Source organism: Exophiala bonariae (assembly GCF_035927105.1).
Source record: "Exophiala bonariae strain CCFEE 5792 chromosome Unknown scaffold_1, whole genome shotgun sequence".
NCBI lineage: Eukaryota > Fungi > Ascomycota > Eurotiomycetes > Chaetothyriales > Herpotrichiellaceae > Exophiala > Exophiala bonariae.
The window spans coordinates 3,046,781-3,063,459 of record NW_027042476.1 but is presented as its reverse complement, the minus strand read 5'-3'; the positions used below and the strand labels follow the sequence as shown (position 1 = coordinate 3,063,459).

The following is a 16,679-nucleotide window of genomic DNA, read 5'->3' as shown; positions in this document are numbered from 1 at the left end:
CACGCCATGAGGTTACTGAAAAGGTTATATTATATATGATAGTCGATCACCCGGGTCGAAGACGTGTCAGGTGCAACGTTCATTTATAAGAAGGAAGTGTAAGGTTTCGCTGGCCGGGAGTTCTTATTCCTTAGGTGCTGTGAGCACTCCCAGTCAGATAAGAGCTTGTTTGCACGATGAGGTCGACGTAAGAATGGACCACTGTTCGAGAAACATTCAAGGTACGCAAGAGGATCAATGTTGGCATATGAACACTGAAAAATCAACTACACGGGACAAGAATATTGTTTATCAATGATCTTATTGATTGACTACCTCATCTAAGAGGTAACTGGAGCTACCTGAGCAAGGAATAAGAAATACATTCATGAAGCTCATAAGAGGCCTGCAGGATGTGCTGAAAAGGTTGCACATTGCAACATCCACCATAACCATCGTTCACTCCATATCTGCGGTTTCTAGACTGAAGGAGTTGGACATAGGAATCGTTAAGTTTGTTGGAATTGCTTAGTGGGTAGCAGCTTGCTTGTTGCCCTCAGCAGATGCCTGTTGATACCGGTTAGTTCACATGACATTGGCTTGAGAAGTCAACGGTAACTTACGGAAGACTTGCTCTCATCGAGCTTGTCACCAGCAGCATCCTTTGCGGCAGAGGCACGAGTTCCTAGGGAAGCATCGGAGTCCTTTGCAACGTTCTTGTTGGCCTCCTTGGAGGCACCTGAGGTAGCCTCGTTGAACTTGTCACCGACGAAGCTAAATATGTAGATTAGCAGGAAGATCTGGAGGATGAGGTGAGGCGATGACATACTTGGCAGCGTTCTTGATGGAGTCAGCCATTGTGAATTGGTTTGGGTTGTTTGGATTTGATTTGGAAAGATTTTGGATATTGAGATTGGAGTTTGAGAGTCTTGGATGAGGAGAAGAAATGAGCAAGGGAAGTCGGAAGAACTGAGAGATACTTATAGGAATAACAAACGGTTCGCGACTGCCTGGTTTGGTGACTTCGACTACACCCTGCCTTTTTCTGTGAATGATGAAATAGTACCCCTCCACGGTGATTTCTACTGTTTCACCCCACCAACGCGTTCCTTCACTTACATGTGAGAGTACTGAGCCGAGGGAAACCGGTAGCCGCTAGTACTGCAAGTTGAGCTCGTTACTATGAACCATTATGACGTTTTTGTGAGCAGGTGACAGTCGTTCGCATGTAAAACATGGCAAGGGGAGATGGAACAAGAAATGACCACATAGGAGGCTGACATCATGGCAGATGGGGCCGTCTTCTCCAGCCAATCAAGAATAAGTGGCGGTGCAAAACCCAACGGCAGGTGGCGGTACGTGGAAGTCTCTTCCGACCACAGACATCCCTTTTTATATGACGTCGGAACAGCACCCAACGTCTCACAACATGAAGCTGATCCATGTCCTTCACTTGAGCATACGGAGTACGAGGTGCATGGCAATTGGCATGATCATAAGAACGCGTGAGATAATGTGACGCGGGTTGAGTTAATGGTTTCAACCCACCGAGTTAATTTCGATATTGCCTTACGAGTAACTGCCCAGTCAATCTGCGTCACGTAGATCGGTGAGCTGGTGCCCAGTCGTTGCATACTTGGAGCCTCGATGGTTTTATCGATGATGCCATTTATGTCATCCCTCTCAAATTCATCACATGTCACTGGATTCCTTGACGCAGATAGATCTAGTAGGTACTCGTCCCCAGGTGGGATGCAAGGAGAAACTCAGCATGCTGCTTGTACAGCAAGAAATCCAGTGTGGTTCTGATGGCATCGCCATGATAACCTGCCTGAGCTCTCTAATTACGCGTTTGTGCGGATCGTGAGTAACAATGTCAGTTCTTCTTGTTTTGTACATGTGCCAGGGAGTGAAGCATCAGAAAAATGCTGCAACGTAGTTATTGCACACGCAGACCCTGGGTACAGCCTTGCCAGGTGCCAGGCCGTATGCTGCTGAGACACTTATGATTTTGAATTCTCATAGTAAGCATGCCTCCACTGCGATCCAAAATATCATTATCTTGCAGAAATTCTATCTCCGATGGCGCAGGCATCGGTGGATCATTAACAAGGCACTACCTGGGTACTTGGCATTGATCGGTAGGTTCGATGAAAGCATAGCAAATTCGATTATAGCTATGGCGCAGCGATTCAATATCGATCCTTTTGCACCTGAGAATCGATTTGAAGATGGAGATGCCTGATTCATTATCACCATTGAAGGAAGCCTTCTTCATTTCCCATGTACGCATATCTCGTAGAGAATCAAGTCTCCGAAAGACCTTTCCCATCCTTCCTGGGACTATGAGTTGTAAACCGTAGATAGTAACCATCAGGGTCCACCAATCGAAAGTCTCGCAACCCCCAAGGCTGAGAGTGGATGTCGGCGGCGAGCTTCCATGATTTGCTTACGATGAAATCGCGTTCCTTCTCAAGGTCATCCACTTCAATCACAATTTCGACACCCTTATCAGGCTGGCGATAGCGGGCCTTTTCCTCAATCGTCTCCGATGATGGTACTTCGATGGCACCAATGAAGATTGAATCTCGACCGAGATAGGCATATTCCCCCTTGCGCTGCAGCAAGGTGAATCCTAGGATGTTGGAGTAAAAGTCAATTGACCTTTGGAGATCGGACGGGAATATCTCAATTCTTAGAGAAGCGGGCATATCGAATACCATGCATGTCCGTTCGTTGGTGGGTAAGGTTGAGGATTCTGTGTTCTCTACAGCGTTCTTCTCCGTCAAGACCCAGAAATGGTCGGGTTTAAATCAACCTCGGTTGCATCTGGGATGGAACACATGAATTTAAGTTCAGCCTGATCGGATCTTGGCGAGCGACTAATATCTGTTCTTGATCGTGCCAGACCTTATGTTCTTTCCTTTACGGATCGATACGTCCATGCTCACAACGGTATATCTCAAGATGGTCATTCAGATTCCTCGTCAACCGTTAATGTGGACGTTTTCCCCAGCACGGATACAAAGCCTGCCATCTTGCTTTCAGAAATGAAGGTTGCGTGACAGGATTGCGATATCATCCGCGCGCTCCAAATATGTCAACTACAAAGCAAGATCTACCGACTACTCGTTACAACCCACATCTGGGTCATAGTGAGCGACAGCAAGAATCTCCACCATCTTCCAGTATCTACTCGTGCACATCTTTCGCAGGCTACGCCCCCACACAGTCATAATCAAGAAGATGAAGGTACATACAAGGTAGAGAAAGGCAGATCCGATCATAGTAGTCTGAAAGCCACTCGCTGTAGCCACGGTTTGATCCCATAGGCCATTCTATAGCGCATGGTATTGCGGACGATCATCACCAGAATCAATTTCTCGCCACAAATGTCTTTGAAGCAGTCAACATTGTATGCCAATGCCGTTGTTGCGCCAACTACCATACCGAAGCTGAGGAACAGGAGCGCGAACATCTCTCCTATGCAATGTACCTGGTGAAAAGGTTAGTTCTCCATGATAACCCCGTACATGATTAGCGTGGATGAGTAGACATACCTGATGGGCAGCGCCAAAGGCCCATAGAAATGAACCACCCGCAGAGGCTATGCGAGAATCCGAAGTCTTTGCTCTGGCCCTCGCATACCCGCCATCCTTTTCGCCAGCCAGATATTCAATCTGTCACCAGCCTATTCAGCACAGTTCCATCCCACAAGGGATACGAACACCACTAGATTTGTTAGCTATTTCTGCAAAGTGGAATCAAGTGGAAGGAGCCAGCTTGCGAGCAATGTATGAGAGCCCGACCATGTCCGAAGCCTCCAAGAACAAAGCCGACAGTGGCATTGCCACTCTGGTACAAGCATAATGATGCTCCATACAGAAATTCAGCCCAGACGACATTCGGAAAGAGATAACATATCTGCAGAGGTCGGTACGTCATGACCCCCATTCGTTTTATGCTCGATCGGCTGGGAAGCAAGCAGAAAATTGGCAGACTTGTCAAATATGTACGGCGTTTTGTGAAGGCATTTGCCTCGACCGTGAACTAATCTTCTCTGGAAGCTGCTTTTTTGATTGTGGCATACTGCTTCTTGGGCTTTTTCGTCCTTGGAAACCAACTTGGGCGGATCATCACTGACACTTTCAACAACCGATCGAAAGTAAATTGTTTCTTCCATGCCGAAGAATATGATGACGGTGGTCACAGAAACGACGATTGTTTCAAACCAGATGGCGGCCTTCCACTCGAGATGCTTAGTGATGAATTCAGCGAGTAATGGAGCTAGCGCATGGGATCCAAAGAGGACGAATGTGTAGAATCTCATATCTTTGCCACGTTCATGGGCGAAGAGCAGATCTGGGACGGAACCTTTGGCAGTGATTCAACCGGTGCGACAATGAGGCCGATAAGGACCCGATGTGCCCATCAAATGACTTTGGAGGTCGTGTTGGTAAAATAAACCTAAATCATCAAGCCTTAAATTGTGAAAATATGAAATGAGTTTTCATACTGTGAGTACAAACTGAAATCACAAACAGTTTCCTTAACTTAGCTATTCGGTTGGATGTGTTCGACCAAACTCAGTTATCAGACAAACTTTGAGCCCCCCAGGAACCTCATGTGTGTTGAACTTGGCGTAGTTCTCGGAAATGCTCTCAAAGTTATCCTCATGTGTGAACATGAAGGATGGATCGTACTCATTGTTGACAGTGATATCAAGCAAATATGGAAAGTACTGGAATCGGTTAGAAATTGAAGCTTCGCGTGGGAATTGAGTTCCGTACCTTTTGAGCATATAGTTGTCCTCCTCTGAGAGTTATTGCCTTTTCCATCAGAGCTCCGATCGGAAACTGGTTCGTGGTGAAGAAAAAGTCGCCGATCAAAGCAATATTGCCGCCTTTGCGAGTTGCTTTGATGATGGCACTAACTGTGTCGCTACTGTCGCCTTCAATGAATATACCTCGCATTACTTTGTGAGCGACCGAATTCGTACTCCTGAACCCGCTGGCTTCAATGCCCCTGTCAAGTCCGTGGGATTCGATGCCGAGAATATAATCAGCCACGTTTTTGTGGGCAGACACATCCACTGGAATAGAGCCATATTTTTCGGCCAAAGCGAGTCTCTGTGGATCCTTGTCAATCGCATAAACCTTCTTTGCACCGCGGAAAAGTGCGAGTCGCTGAATAGACAGTCCAACCGCACCACATCCCCAAACTCCAACTACATCTCCTTTGCGAACCTCAGCAAGTTCATTTCCATGCCAGGCCGTTGGCGTCACATCACACAATCCGAGAAGCTTCTTCGCAGGGACATTTTTGGGAGCCTTCACGCAGACAAGATCCGCATTAGGGACTCGACACCATTCTGCCTGGTCGCCAGGATATCCCCCTGTAAGCATAGAGTACCCAAATATGCCCGAAAGTCGGTGACCATAAAGTTGCTCCATATCTTGGGATGGATTTGTCTTGTCGCATAACGAGTACTCCTTGTTTTTACAATAGAAGCAATCACCACAGGCAATGACGGGGAGGATGATGACTCTGTCTCCAGGTTTCAAGTTTTTCACTTCCGGACCGATTTCTTCGACGATGCCAATTGCTTCGTGGCCCAAGATGAGACCCTTCTCCATTGCCATTTTCATGTCAGGGTTATACATGTGGAGATCTGAACCGCAGATTGTGCAATGCGTGATATGCACAATGGCATCTTTAGGCGCCGTAAGCATCGGCTTCGGTACAGTACCTAGTTGAATATCCTTTGGGCCCATCCATTGGGCCGCTTTCATGGTATGGTGAGGATGAGGTTTGTACTGGGTAGTATAGACCGGGCTATTTGAATTAGAAGGTGGCTTGCTTCGTTGGCAGCTGGGCACTCACGGCTGAACTTCCGCCATTATGCTATCACCGTGTATCTTGTGCGGAGCTCTGCTAGTTGCAATGTTTTGCAAATTGATGAAAAGTATCGTTTTGTCTCACGACGGGAAATATATGGCGATTTCGTTGGCAAGGCGTCTGCAGGCATCGCCAGACAGGAGGTTGGTATAGGATAGTTATACATGTCAGCCCGGAAAACTTGCTCCTAAGTCACGTCACTATGCATCACAATCTGCATGTAAAGTCGTCGTTGTTCGGAGTGCCAATCCGGGAGTATAACAACTCGGAGTGTTCCTGACTACCGCTAGATCAGCGGTGGATGTGGACTCGAACTCGAGGAACAGATCAACGGAAAAGGAAACGCGAGGCTCCGCGGACCCATGGACCCTCGGACTCGCGTGAGCGCTGCCTCTATCGTTGCTACCCATGGGAAGTGACTGCCGCCTCCCGTCACTTGTAGTAGTCAGAACTAGGTCAAGCTCGTACAAGCGACAATGGATTCTTACCAAATTATAAGTCCTCCAAGCATGTAGACTGTCCGTGCTCAACGTTCTTCGCGGGGGCTGGAGGTGCCACACGTGGAGCAAGATCGACATCTGGCATTCGCTCAGACATGATCACTTTGTTCTACCTAGTCTTTATTGATAAAAGGGTTTTCCAGTGTACAGAATAATATAAAGAAGTTCCCGTTGGAAGGTATTCAACTTGAACATCTGCTCTCAGTGCAATCGTGAAATGTCCTTACTTCGGCCTTGAGCTTGGCATGCTCTCCACAGATGATCTTCGTTTTCGATTTGCCTTTCTGGGTAATTTCGTCTTGGCGAACTCATGGGGTTGAGTCTGAGTCAAGCGTCCTTCTTCTCATGCAAGGCTGCCCAGTGCGGACTGGTAATTAGGTAAAGCAGGATACCAGGGTAAGACTCTTTGATCGGCCGCACCACATGCTTCGCCTACCCTGGCATGCATTTGTACCAGCTCCGATTATTACAAACACATCTGGGAACGAAGCGCAGGCTGTGACAGCCTCCAAGCTACTTCCACAATAGGATTGCTAGTTCGGTGGTGTATCAAGCTGGCTGCCACATCGAACGGGAAATCATTTCTGTACGGGGTCAAATCGACATGTTCCACTGTCAAGGCATTGTGGGATGATTTGAATCTGTAGGTAGACTCCACAATCTACCAGTAACAGACCGCAGCCAACGGCATGGCCTGAAGGAATATTAATACGACCGACAAGTTGAGTTCTTCATTTTTTTGTTCTGCCGACCAAGACCAGTTCCGATAAACTGCTCTTTTCTTGCTTTTGCAGAGGCTGTAGGTTCAGACGGTACGATAAGAGAGTCTGGCGGCCGCCACCATGACCATTATTGATACCATTTCCGCAGCCGATGCAGGCCCATACGACTATGTCATCGTTGGTGGTGGTACTGCAGGATGTGTCGTGGCAAGCCGTCTCTCCGAGTACCTACCTGGCAAGAAAATCTTGATGATCGAAGCAGGACCTAGTGATGTTGGGGATCGCCGTGCACTGGTTTTGAAAGAGCGTAATGATATGTTGGGAACGGATGTCGACTTTGGGTATACCACTGTTGAACAGCCAAAAGGTACTTCACCCCGTCGTGGCTATGTAAGGGTTCCTTGCTAATTTTCAAATCTGCAGGCAATAGTCATATTGAACACTCAAGAGCAAAGATCCTTGGCGGCTGCTCCAGTCACAACGACATGGTGTCCTTAAGAACACCCGAATACGATACATACACATGGGAGAGACTGGGCTGCAAGGGCTGGTCCTTTGAGATGTTCCAGCGCTTGCAGAATCAGCTTCGTTTGACAACATATCCAGCCGCTCATCCTCGCGACAGGAATCAATTGCACAAAGATTGGATCAAGTCCGCGCATCGAGGATTGGACTTACCATTTTCGTCAGACCTGAACGAAACGATTTCGTCATCTACTGGGTTGACCGATGCTGTTGCCTGGACTCCCCTATCATACAATCCGGATAATGGCTGGCGTAGTAGCGCGAGCATCGCTTACATTCATCCAATCCTTCGGGGTGAGGAGAAGCGGCCCAATCTGAAGATACTGACCAAGGCTTGGGTCTCCCGGATCAATGTCTGTGGTGATGTGGCCACCAGCATCGATCTTACAACGCATGATGGCTCACAACACACAATCAAATACACGAGGGAAATAGTTCTCTGCGCCGGAACTTTCGACACTCCAAGACTGATGCTGCTGTCGGGGCTAGGGAATCGTGAACATCTTGAACCTTTGAACATCCCAGTCGTTAAAAATATCCCAGGTGTGGGTGAGAATCTCCAGGATCATCCTTGTACGGTTGTGGTGTACGACCTCCATGACAGGGTACCACAAGAGACAGCCACTCATTCCGATGCATTGATTTTCTTTCGTCAAAAACCATTTAATTGGGCTGGGGACGATGGGAGAATTCCAGATACGCTAATTCATCCATGGGCGCTGGATTTTTGTGACGATACCTCCCGGATTGGGTACGACCGACCTAGACATCCATTCTGTTTCCTCCCTGTGTGCCTACGGCCTCAAGCAAAAGGTCGGGTGTACTTGAAATCGAATAATCCGAAAGAGAAGCCAGCACTTGATTTCAAGTATTTTGAGGATGCTGAAGGTTATGATGCTGGTATTCTCGTTGGTGGCATCAAAGCAGTGCGAAAAATGGCGCAAGCCGAACCTCTCAGAAGTTGGATTCGGCGTGAGGTTGCGCCCGGTCCTGAAATCACTTCAGATGAAGACCTGGACAGATATGCACGTGCTGTTGCACATACGATCTATCACCCCGCGTGTACCGCTAAGATGGGTGATATCAACACCGACCCGATGGCTGTGGTTGATCCAGAGCTGAAAGTCCGAGGCTTCAAGAACCTTCGAATAGCGGACGCGAGTGTGTTTCCTACGATGATCACCGTGAACTTGATGTTGACAGTCCTAGCGGTTGGCGAAAGGGCAGCCGAGCTTATTGCTGAAGAGGCAGGATGGACGCGTCTGAAGCCCCGAATGTAGGAATGGAGAGCTCCTGGCTGAGGAAGCTGATAAGAATCCCATACTCCTAAGTTCTTGGGACTGTAAGGGTCTTGTGGATTGCTGGTTGTGAATGCCTTTCACTTCCTGACGACTAGGTAGTGATGAATGTCTTCGAACGTAAGGCCCTTGTTTCGACCTGAAGGCTGCAGATTGGAACACAGCTTCAACTTGAAGCTGGAACGTGGAGATTCACACTAGATCAAAACAGGTTAGATGACTGGATTAAATTCCCAACTTAAGGCTTGGCATGCCCGCTTCCTTGTACCTTGACTTCATTCCTCTCACTCACCGATCTCTCCCTCTCTCTCCCACTACTACCGATCTTTCACAACTTGAATCCAATCATTTCATGATTACATATCATGTCGTTTGCTCTGTTTCCAAACGACTAACCAGCAAGAGAGATGCCCTCCGCCAACAAGTTGGGCTGGCTCAAAGTCTCGGCGCTAATGCCACCTGGATTCTCTTATCATCCTTTCTCAATCATATGATGCCCATTCCCCTTATCACCGATCTCAACCCGATGATCAAACTCATCAAAATCTAACGCCACAGAGTTGCTCACTACAGACTCTTAAGATCAAATGATCTCAATGACTGGTACCTTACAACTACCTTCTCCAAATGGCCGCACGCAAGGAACTGGTGAACTGCTTCAACTGCTCAGCGTCAGGACAAGTCTGTGACCGAACTCGTCATCGCTGTTTGATGTGTCTGCAGACGACCAAAGTCTGCCGAGGATATCCTCGAGATCTTCAATGGCTTAGTGGGGTCAAATCTCGGGGAAAGGAGAAGGGAAAAGCTCTCAGTGTTGAGACTTCGAGAGGACAATGGCAATCCACCACGCCTATCAATCATGCCTTTGTCTTCAAGCAAGGGAAACCGCGAAAAAAGCGTCGGCAGAATTTCAAGGAGCCCAGCACAACAAGTTTTCTCCAAACTTCATCTCCAAAATCTCCGGCCATCACCGAAAGCAATGATTGGTGTAACCTTGCTAGAGCTGGAGTCGATGATATCTTTTCGATTGAGCTTTCCAATACCATCTGGGATGGACCAGATAGTGTTTCCGAAGATTTCTGCGACATACCTGGGACTTCTATTGACTGGGCTTCTCTCACATTATCTTCTCCCTGTACTACTGTCAACAACACTATGTCTCTGATGGTACAGTCTTTCCCCCGGTATCAAGAGGACAATCAAGACGAAAGTGAGACCTCATATGATTCTCAATACTCAGACTTGACTTCGCAACTCTTGTTGCCCTCACTAGAGTCATCAACACTCCTCACATGGTACGCAGAAGAACTTTGCACCGTACCATTGACTTCTGACTTCCAAGAAAATCCTCTCCGGTGCGAGAGAGTCTCACTGAATGGCCCAAAATATCTTTTACACGCAGTGTTAGCAATCTCAATGCAACATGTCTATCGTGCGAATGATCAGTGTCTGGATGAATCAGTTGCGCAGACGATCATTTCGTACAAGAACTCTGCCACACAGCTATGCCAGAAAGCGCTCATTGATGCCCGTGGGAGACTTAACACTTCTGTGATTGACGCAATACTTGTCCTTTTCACACTGGACACCCTAGAATCTGCAGAAGGGCCATGGAAAGAGCGTCTGTCGGCCGCTTTATGCAAGATTGCGGCGCTCAATGACATTCTTGGTATCGCCTCATCTTCAGCACGATTTCGGGCTCAGCTTGGTCTGTTCATTTGGTGGGATTGCAGTGTCGCATTGGTCGCTCGCTCTGAGCCTGTTTTCCCTTCACAATACTATGATGCAATCTTGGCTCATGACGACTCTGCAACCTGGAGCATTTTTACCCTTTCTGGAGTACCTCGGGAACTCTTCAAGTATACTCGAGAACTTGCCTCAATGGCCGCTGAGAAAGAGCAGACCGTCGGCCTCAAATATGTGAAGTTCGATCTGAGCCGAGTTACAGAAATAAGCCATTGCATTCGAGCTTATTCTGTTGGTCGAACTGAATATCCAGGTGCGGCCGACAATGACGAGCTCGTTCAACATTGGCATGATATCTGCAACGCAGGCAATGCATGGAAGTATGCACTCTTACTATATGTCTCCCGGGTTTTTAATTGGAATCGAACCACAGACTCACACCTGGCAGAGGTCACCTCATTTTCAAGATTGGTCTTGGATAGCGTCCGGTGTTGTCGAGCAGACTCGCCATTACAGAAACAACTCTTGTTTCCTGTGTTTTTGGCTGGTTCAGAATGTGTGGACCGATATGGCCAAGATTTTGTCACATTGTTCTGTGAAGAGTGGTATCGAAAATGCAGGTACACCATGTTTCGCGAGGCTTTGGTGCTTCTGCGGCAGATCTGGGCCCGGCGAGAACAAGAGATAAATCCCTTTGGGATTTGGTGGGGATTATTTGTCGGTAACAGGCACACAGACGCTCCAGAATTCTTGTTCGGTTGAGCGAAAGGAGAAAGCTCCGTGATCTACACGTTGAGCTATATATAAAAAAAGATACATCCAGGCGGAGGTCATCACATCAATGAAGGCTGTCCAGGTGCCGGAAAGACACATTTTGCGGCTGAGATCGACAAAGTCATCGCCGACCATGACACCCATCTCGGTCCCATTCTCCACGCCTGTCCATCGAATGAGAATGTCAACAGTCTAGCAAAGAAGCTGGGCAGACGCTTGGGACGCTCTCGCCGAGTGATCCGCTTACACTCCCCTGGAACAGAGCAGCAGCTGACAAGACATGCCCTCAGAGACATGATTCCAGAGCGTGGAGGTCGAAAGCCGCAAGCAGGATTGCTCGTGGATCCCAGCGATTTGGAAATCATTCTGCGTCGCGCTTATGATGAGCATCACACCCAGAAATTTGCAGGCGTAAATGACAAGCGCGTTGCGGATGTCAATCAATCTCTTGCCTACCATCTGGCTCGCTACGTTGGCGTGATTTATGACGAAGATTTGACGGCCCCGAATGCGGAGGAAATTTTTGAGGATTTTCGTCATCAATTCTGCCAGGACTACACCGCACTGGTAATTTGGACAGAGCCGCGAAAGATCAGTTCAAGGCACATGAGAAAGCCATTATTTACCAGCTTTTACGAGTATCGCACGCTATTGTCATGACCACTCATACCGCAGCATCGCGCGTCGTTGTCGAAGCTTTGAAAGACCACGTCTTGGGAATCATCGTCGATACTTTCTCCATATCTCGCTCAGGTGACCGCACTTTCGACGGCATGTGACAACATGATGCTGGGCAAGGTCCATGGCATTGAGCGCCTGCATGCCGGTACTGTTGACTCACTCATTGGACAAGATTTCAACCATGTCATTTTGGTTATGCCTATGCAGAGAGAAGGACCCGGATTCTTGGCAGACGGCCATCGCATGTGCATGGCCACCAGTCGGGCAAGAGACTCACTCACAGTCTTTGCCACTCTTGAGGAATCCACCAAGATGAAGAAACCTCCAACCAGATTGTGCAAGTTCTTCGACCTGCTGGATAAGTACGGTGGTTTCAGCACCAAGCGGAAGTTCTCGATCCGACGCAACGCACTTGCACCAATCGAACCTAAGTTATGTATTTCTCTGTCGACACCGGCTGCATCTCGCATCAAACAACACAACTGGAACGAGGTCAGGGAGGGGATCTGGAAGTGGAGACCAAAGTGCTGAGTGTGCCGCCGAAAACAGAGGTGAAGGTGTTCATAGGAAAGAGAGTATTCATGGAGCTGGCCAATCTTGACAGCCAGGTGACCAACAAGAGCAAGCCTGGAATCTATGCCACAACTACCTAGGTAGATAGGCTTACAATTGACCATCGAATAATGCGCCTCGGCCGTTCCAACCCGCACTAGCAAATTCTCCACCCCCAGATCTTTTGATATGCCTATTTAGGCAATCTTCATGTCCCAAGAATTTGTGGATCTGTACATCCCGTCTCAATCTTTACTGTTCTTGTTTCTCCACTTCCATAATCGGTTGCCTGTCTTTATGTTCCTCGTCTTTTTCCTTGTTTGACCCATGTAGTCTGCTGTGTCGTATCAAAGATTTGACATAGAACGACGCCGGGGTGCTTTGAAACCCGCGGCTTCATCTTCGGACTTGTGCTGGTAGAGAAATTAAGCATTGACCAGCACCGAAGCACACCTATGATGACAAGACTACTGTCAAGATTTGAGCAACGGTGTCATTTAGTTCGCGATGTTAACATAAGTATCTTTGAGGATGTCCCTAAGGAATATAGCAATAAAATTATTAGCTATATCATAGAATTAGACTAGATCTTCAAGATTGAGAATGCCCCTATCGCGATTCCGACGTCGAATTGCCTGTTTCCTCAACTTTTGATACATTCCACCTTCTAAGCAGTATAAACCAGCCGAGCAATTCTAGTTATACCGCCACGACTTTCAATGGGTCTGCGGCATTCAAGACAGAATCTCGAGAGTTCGCGCTCGTAGAGAAGCCAGCGGAATTCCTCCAGCCCCGTTGATTAGACTATACAATATCCTTTTGATTGAAGCTGGTTTCCATACAGCTCGATTGTGGCACAGTACAACCGTGGACAGTCACGTACACAGTATTGGCACTCCCGCATGCTTTGCAGAATAAGCAATCAATGTGTCAAACCTCAGCCCAGGAACTTTTTGAGCGTGTTCTCGAGCTTTGACAAGGCTAAAGGCTTTGGAACGAACGCGTCTGTCCCTGCTGACATACACAGAGCTTGCGCATCTGGACCGACCTCTGCCGTGACCATGACGATGGGGCATCTGGTCCGAGGAAGTAGCCCTGATTGCTCCATCTCTCGAATCCGCTTAGTGGCCGTAATGCCGTCCATGCGTGGCATTGACAGATCCATCAGTATCAGAGCAATATCTTGACTATGTTCGACGAGTTTATCGATTGCATCCTGACCATCATCTGCCACGATAGAATTGTGCCCGAGCATCCTCAGCATTTTGACACCTAGTCTTTGGTTGATTTTATTGTCTTCGACAAGGAGTACGGTCGGACCATACAGAGGCACCGTCTCGCTCGGTTGACGCGGTGCCGCGTTGGGTACAATATCGACCAGCGGTGCAAATCGAACCGATCGACCAATTGACGATCGACCCGTACGGACGGCCAATGTCAAACTCTCAACAATTCGATGCCAAACAAATGGCCTCTTGACCGGTATGATATGTGGCAGAGGAATGGGTCCGAACGAATCTTCCAAAAGTGCCTGCGAATCATATGATACAAGGACGAATTGGTTTCGGAGCTTGACTATCTGGTGTAGTAATTTGGTGTGTGCCCTTAGAAATGTTAAATCGGTCCATATGTATCTCCAGGAGTCCGGTATTTCGTCTCCTAGATCAGGTAGAATCAAGTCGAATCCGTAGGTTTTCCATGCCAGCTGGAACCCTTCGGCGAATCGAAAATTGTGGTTTAGAAGCAGGGCCAATTGACCGTTCGATCCTAGTGAGCCGAGACTGTCCTCGGCACTCGTTGGAAATGAGGCAGGGATCCTGACAGTAAAGGTGCTGCCACATTTCTCCGTTCCCACATTTTCCGTTTGTTGGCAGTTGCTCTCTACCGTAATGGTTCCCTCTATTTTCTGTAATAGTTGCCTAATAATAGCGAGGCCGAGACCATTTCCTCTCTGAGCCCCTCTAATCTGGGCTTGTTTAAATGGCTCAAAAAGATGCGGTAAAAAGGACTCAGGGATACCAAACCCAGAGTCCCTGATTGTAACCACTAAATTATCGTTCTTAGTTGCTATTAAGAGCATCACATACCCTGATTGAGTAAACTTCATAGCATTAGTGAGTAGATTCATCAAGATTCGCTGGAGATATATCTCGTCCAAGAAAAGGGATTGTGGAACATCAGGAGCCACGACAATCATTAGTTCCATATTAACTTCATCGTCCTTACCAGGTAAAATATTAAGGATAGATTCACAGACTTTTCTCAAGTCTAGACTAGTCGGTCGATATATAGCTTCCCCCTTCTCTAAGCGTGACCAGTCAAGAACGTTAGCCGTAATCATAGAAAGCGATCTAGTAGCTTGTTGTATCGCGAGAAGAAGTAGTCGCCCCTCGTCGTTCAATGTCGTTCGAGAGAGGAGGTCGCTATAGCCCTGTAACTGATGTAGAGGAGTTCGAATTTCATGACTTGCACTGGCGATAAACTCGCTTCTTGCTGCCGCAGCAGCCTCGGCATGTTCTTTTTGTGCAATAGCCGCCCACAGTTTCCTCCTCGTTTGGACGATTTCAACCAGCTTATTTCGATCCAGTGTGGCAGAATGTGCGAGTAGGCCATTCGCAAGCATACATGTCAGAACGGCAATGCTGGTTACGGCTACTGCCAGATTAGGAGGGTATCCTTGTTCTGTTGTCTCGTCCGCTTCAGACCAGAAAGTCACCGCCCATATTCCAGTAAAATGCATACCGGCAACACCGGCCGCAACGACGGCCGAGAAAATGAGCTGCTGTGAGAGATCGACTTCGACGTGAGGAATCAAGATGCAGCCCAGTGTGCATACAATCCAGCTGATTATTTCAGAGAGAAGTACTGCCATGGGTTGCAGTGTGACATGGCCCTTAGGTATCTTCAGAGCGAAGATGCCTACGTAGTGCATACTCGAATTTGCTAGGCTCCAAGTGAACCCCTTCGCAACGTTTTTCCATGTCGCACCACGGTACAGCACATGTACGACTCCGATGAGAACGTTGGTGGTTGAGCTGGCAATACTCTTGGGGAGTTTGACGCTCATAAATCCTGGAAGATTCAAACTACTTCCATCTGAGTAACTTGTTGAAGAGGAGCGACGAGATCGTTCTCGGTCACCCGAACTCCTAGGGTGGCTTTCGGTATCGCCAACAGACTCGTCTACGATGGAAGATTCATTGACATCGTAGGAAGAGGGTGGCTTCCACGTCCCATTTAGCTGTGATAGTAGCCGTTGAGGCGAATGGAGAGATTCTGTGGAAGTGTCATTTGGAAACATACCACCTGCGAAATGGTCTTCCGAAGGGCCCAAGGTCCTGCTTGCTCCGCTGTCGTCTATAGCCAGGGATGGACGTATAGACCCATTTGTGTGCTCTGTCAAAGTGAATTCATCCGGTTCAAACTCCACCGAGGCTCGCGTTTCAAGGAGAGCCTCCGTGCTACCAGTGAGATTTTTTGCCACTTCTTTTCTGCTCTCGCGCTTGATCGTCCTCGGCTTCCTCTTCCTGAAAAAGCGTAGATATCCATCGCGCATCAGGACCCAAGCGAAGGCGAGGAACGTGAAGGTCACGGCTAGAATAGCACTTAGGACAGTCAACGGGACATTCAGCCGGACTAGAAGAGGAAGCTCGCACGCCAACATGGCGATGAAGTGTAGACTCCAGATTGAACAGAAGCCAAAAGTCAAGCTCCCCAATATGGTCCAGACCAAAACACCTGAAAAGTATCGAGAAGACCGTGCTTGACACAGCATCTGGGTGGTCGTGAAGGCACCCAGGAAAGAAACGGCGACAGACGCTGTAATCAACCCTCCATTCCAATGGATCTCAAGTTGGCGGAAGGCCAGACCTTGCTGGGCCTGGTTCATGGTCGGTTCCAGTCCGTTGGTCATGGGTCGGATATGAGGACCTGAGGTATCGGTATCCTCCTCAAGCCTGTCACGACGGTATAATCTTTTTGAGATGGTGAATATTCGGAACGAGTGCCCCCAGATCCGTGAACGAAGCCTCACTTGTCTACTGGCGGGGGCGGTGTGATGTTGG

The 16,679-nt window shown here is 48.1% G+C and overlaps 7 protein-coding genes across 7 annotated transcripts; 2 read left to right on the top strand and 5 right to left on the bottom strand.

The window, feature by feature from the left end:
- Positions 1-507: 507 nt before the first annotated feature.
- On the bottom strand, positions 508-837 carry LTR84_001070 (uncharacterized protein; the record flags this gene model as incomplete). The annotated part of the gene is made up of 3 exons (XM_064844696.1): positions 508-546; positions 603-753; positions 809-837. 3 exons carry the CDS (start codon positions 835-837, stop codon positions 508-510), a joined length of 219 nt encoding a protein of 72 aa, XP_064712556.1.
- A 1,448-nt stretch (positions 838-2,285) lies between these two features.
- On the bottom strand, positions 2,286-2,706 carry LTR84_001069 (uncharacterized protein; the record flags this gene model as incomplete). Its single annotated transcript, XM_064844695.1, has 2 exons — positions 2,286-2,614; positions 2,700-2,706. The coding sequence occupies 2 exons, from the start codon at positions 2,704-2,706 to the stop codon at positions 2,286-2,288; spliced, it is 336 nt and encodes a 111-aa protein (XP_064712555.1).
- A 556-nt stretch (positions 2,707-3,262) lies between these two features.
- On the bottom strand, positions 3,263-4,309 carry LTR84_001068 (uncharacterized protein; the record flags this gene model as incomplete). The annotated part of the gene is made up of 3 exons (XM_064844694.1): positions 3,263-3,475; positions 3,540-3,659; positions 4,070-4,309. 3 exons carry the CDS (start codon positions 4,307-4,309, stop codon positions 3,263-3,265), a joined length of 573 nt encoding a protein of 190 aa, XP_064712554.1.
- A 228-nt stretch (positions 4,310-4,537) lies between these two features.
- On the bottom strand, positions 4,538-5,771 carry LTR84_001067 (uncharacterized protein; the record flags this gene model as incomplete). The annotated part of the gene is made up of 2 exons (XM_064844693.1): positions 4,538-4,720; positions 4,770-5,771. 2 exons carry the CDS (start codon positions 5,769-5,771, stop codon positions 4,538-4,540), a joined length of 1,185 nt encoding a protein of 394 aa, XP_064712553.1.
- A 1,448-nt stretch (positions 5,772-7,219) lies between these two features.
- On the top strand, positions 7,220-8,904 carry LTR84_001066 (uncharacterized protein; the record flags this gene model as incomplete). Its single annotated transcript, XM_064844692.1, has 2 exons — positions 7,220-7,466; positions 7,523-8,904. The coding sequence occupies 2 exons, from the start codon at positions 7,220-7,222 to the stop codon at positions 8,902-8,904; spliced, it is 1,629 nt and encodes a 542-aa protein (XP_064712552.1).
- Positions 8,905-9,549: 645 nt separating this feature from the next.
- LTR84_001065 (uncharacterized protein) lies at positions 9,550-12,594 on the top strand (the record flags this gene model as incomplete). Its single annotated transcript, XM_064844691.1, has 3 exons — positions 9,550-11,329; positions 11,432-11,949; positions 12,136-12,594. The coding sequence occupies 3 exons, from the start codon at positions 9,550-9,552 to the stop codon at positions 12,592-12,594; spliced, it is 2,757 nt and encodes a 918-aa protein (XP_064712551.1).
- Positions 12,595-13,552: 958 nt separating this feature from the next.
- Positions 13,553-16,528, bottom strand: LTR84_001064 (uncharacterized protein; the record flags this gene model as incomplete). Its single annotated transcript, XM_064844690.1, has 1 exon — positions 13,553-16,528. One exon carries the CDS (start codon positions 16,526-16,528, stop codon positions 13,553-13,555), a length of 2,976 nt encoding a protein of 991 aa, XP_064712550.1.
- Between the last annotated feature and the right edge of the window lie 151 nt (positions 16,529-16,679).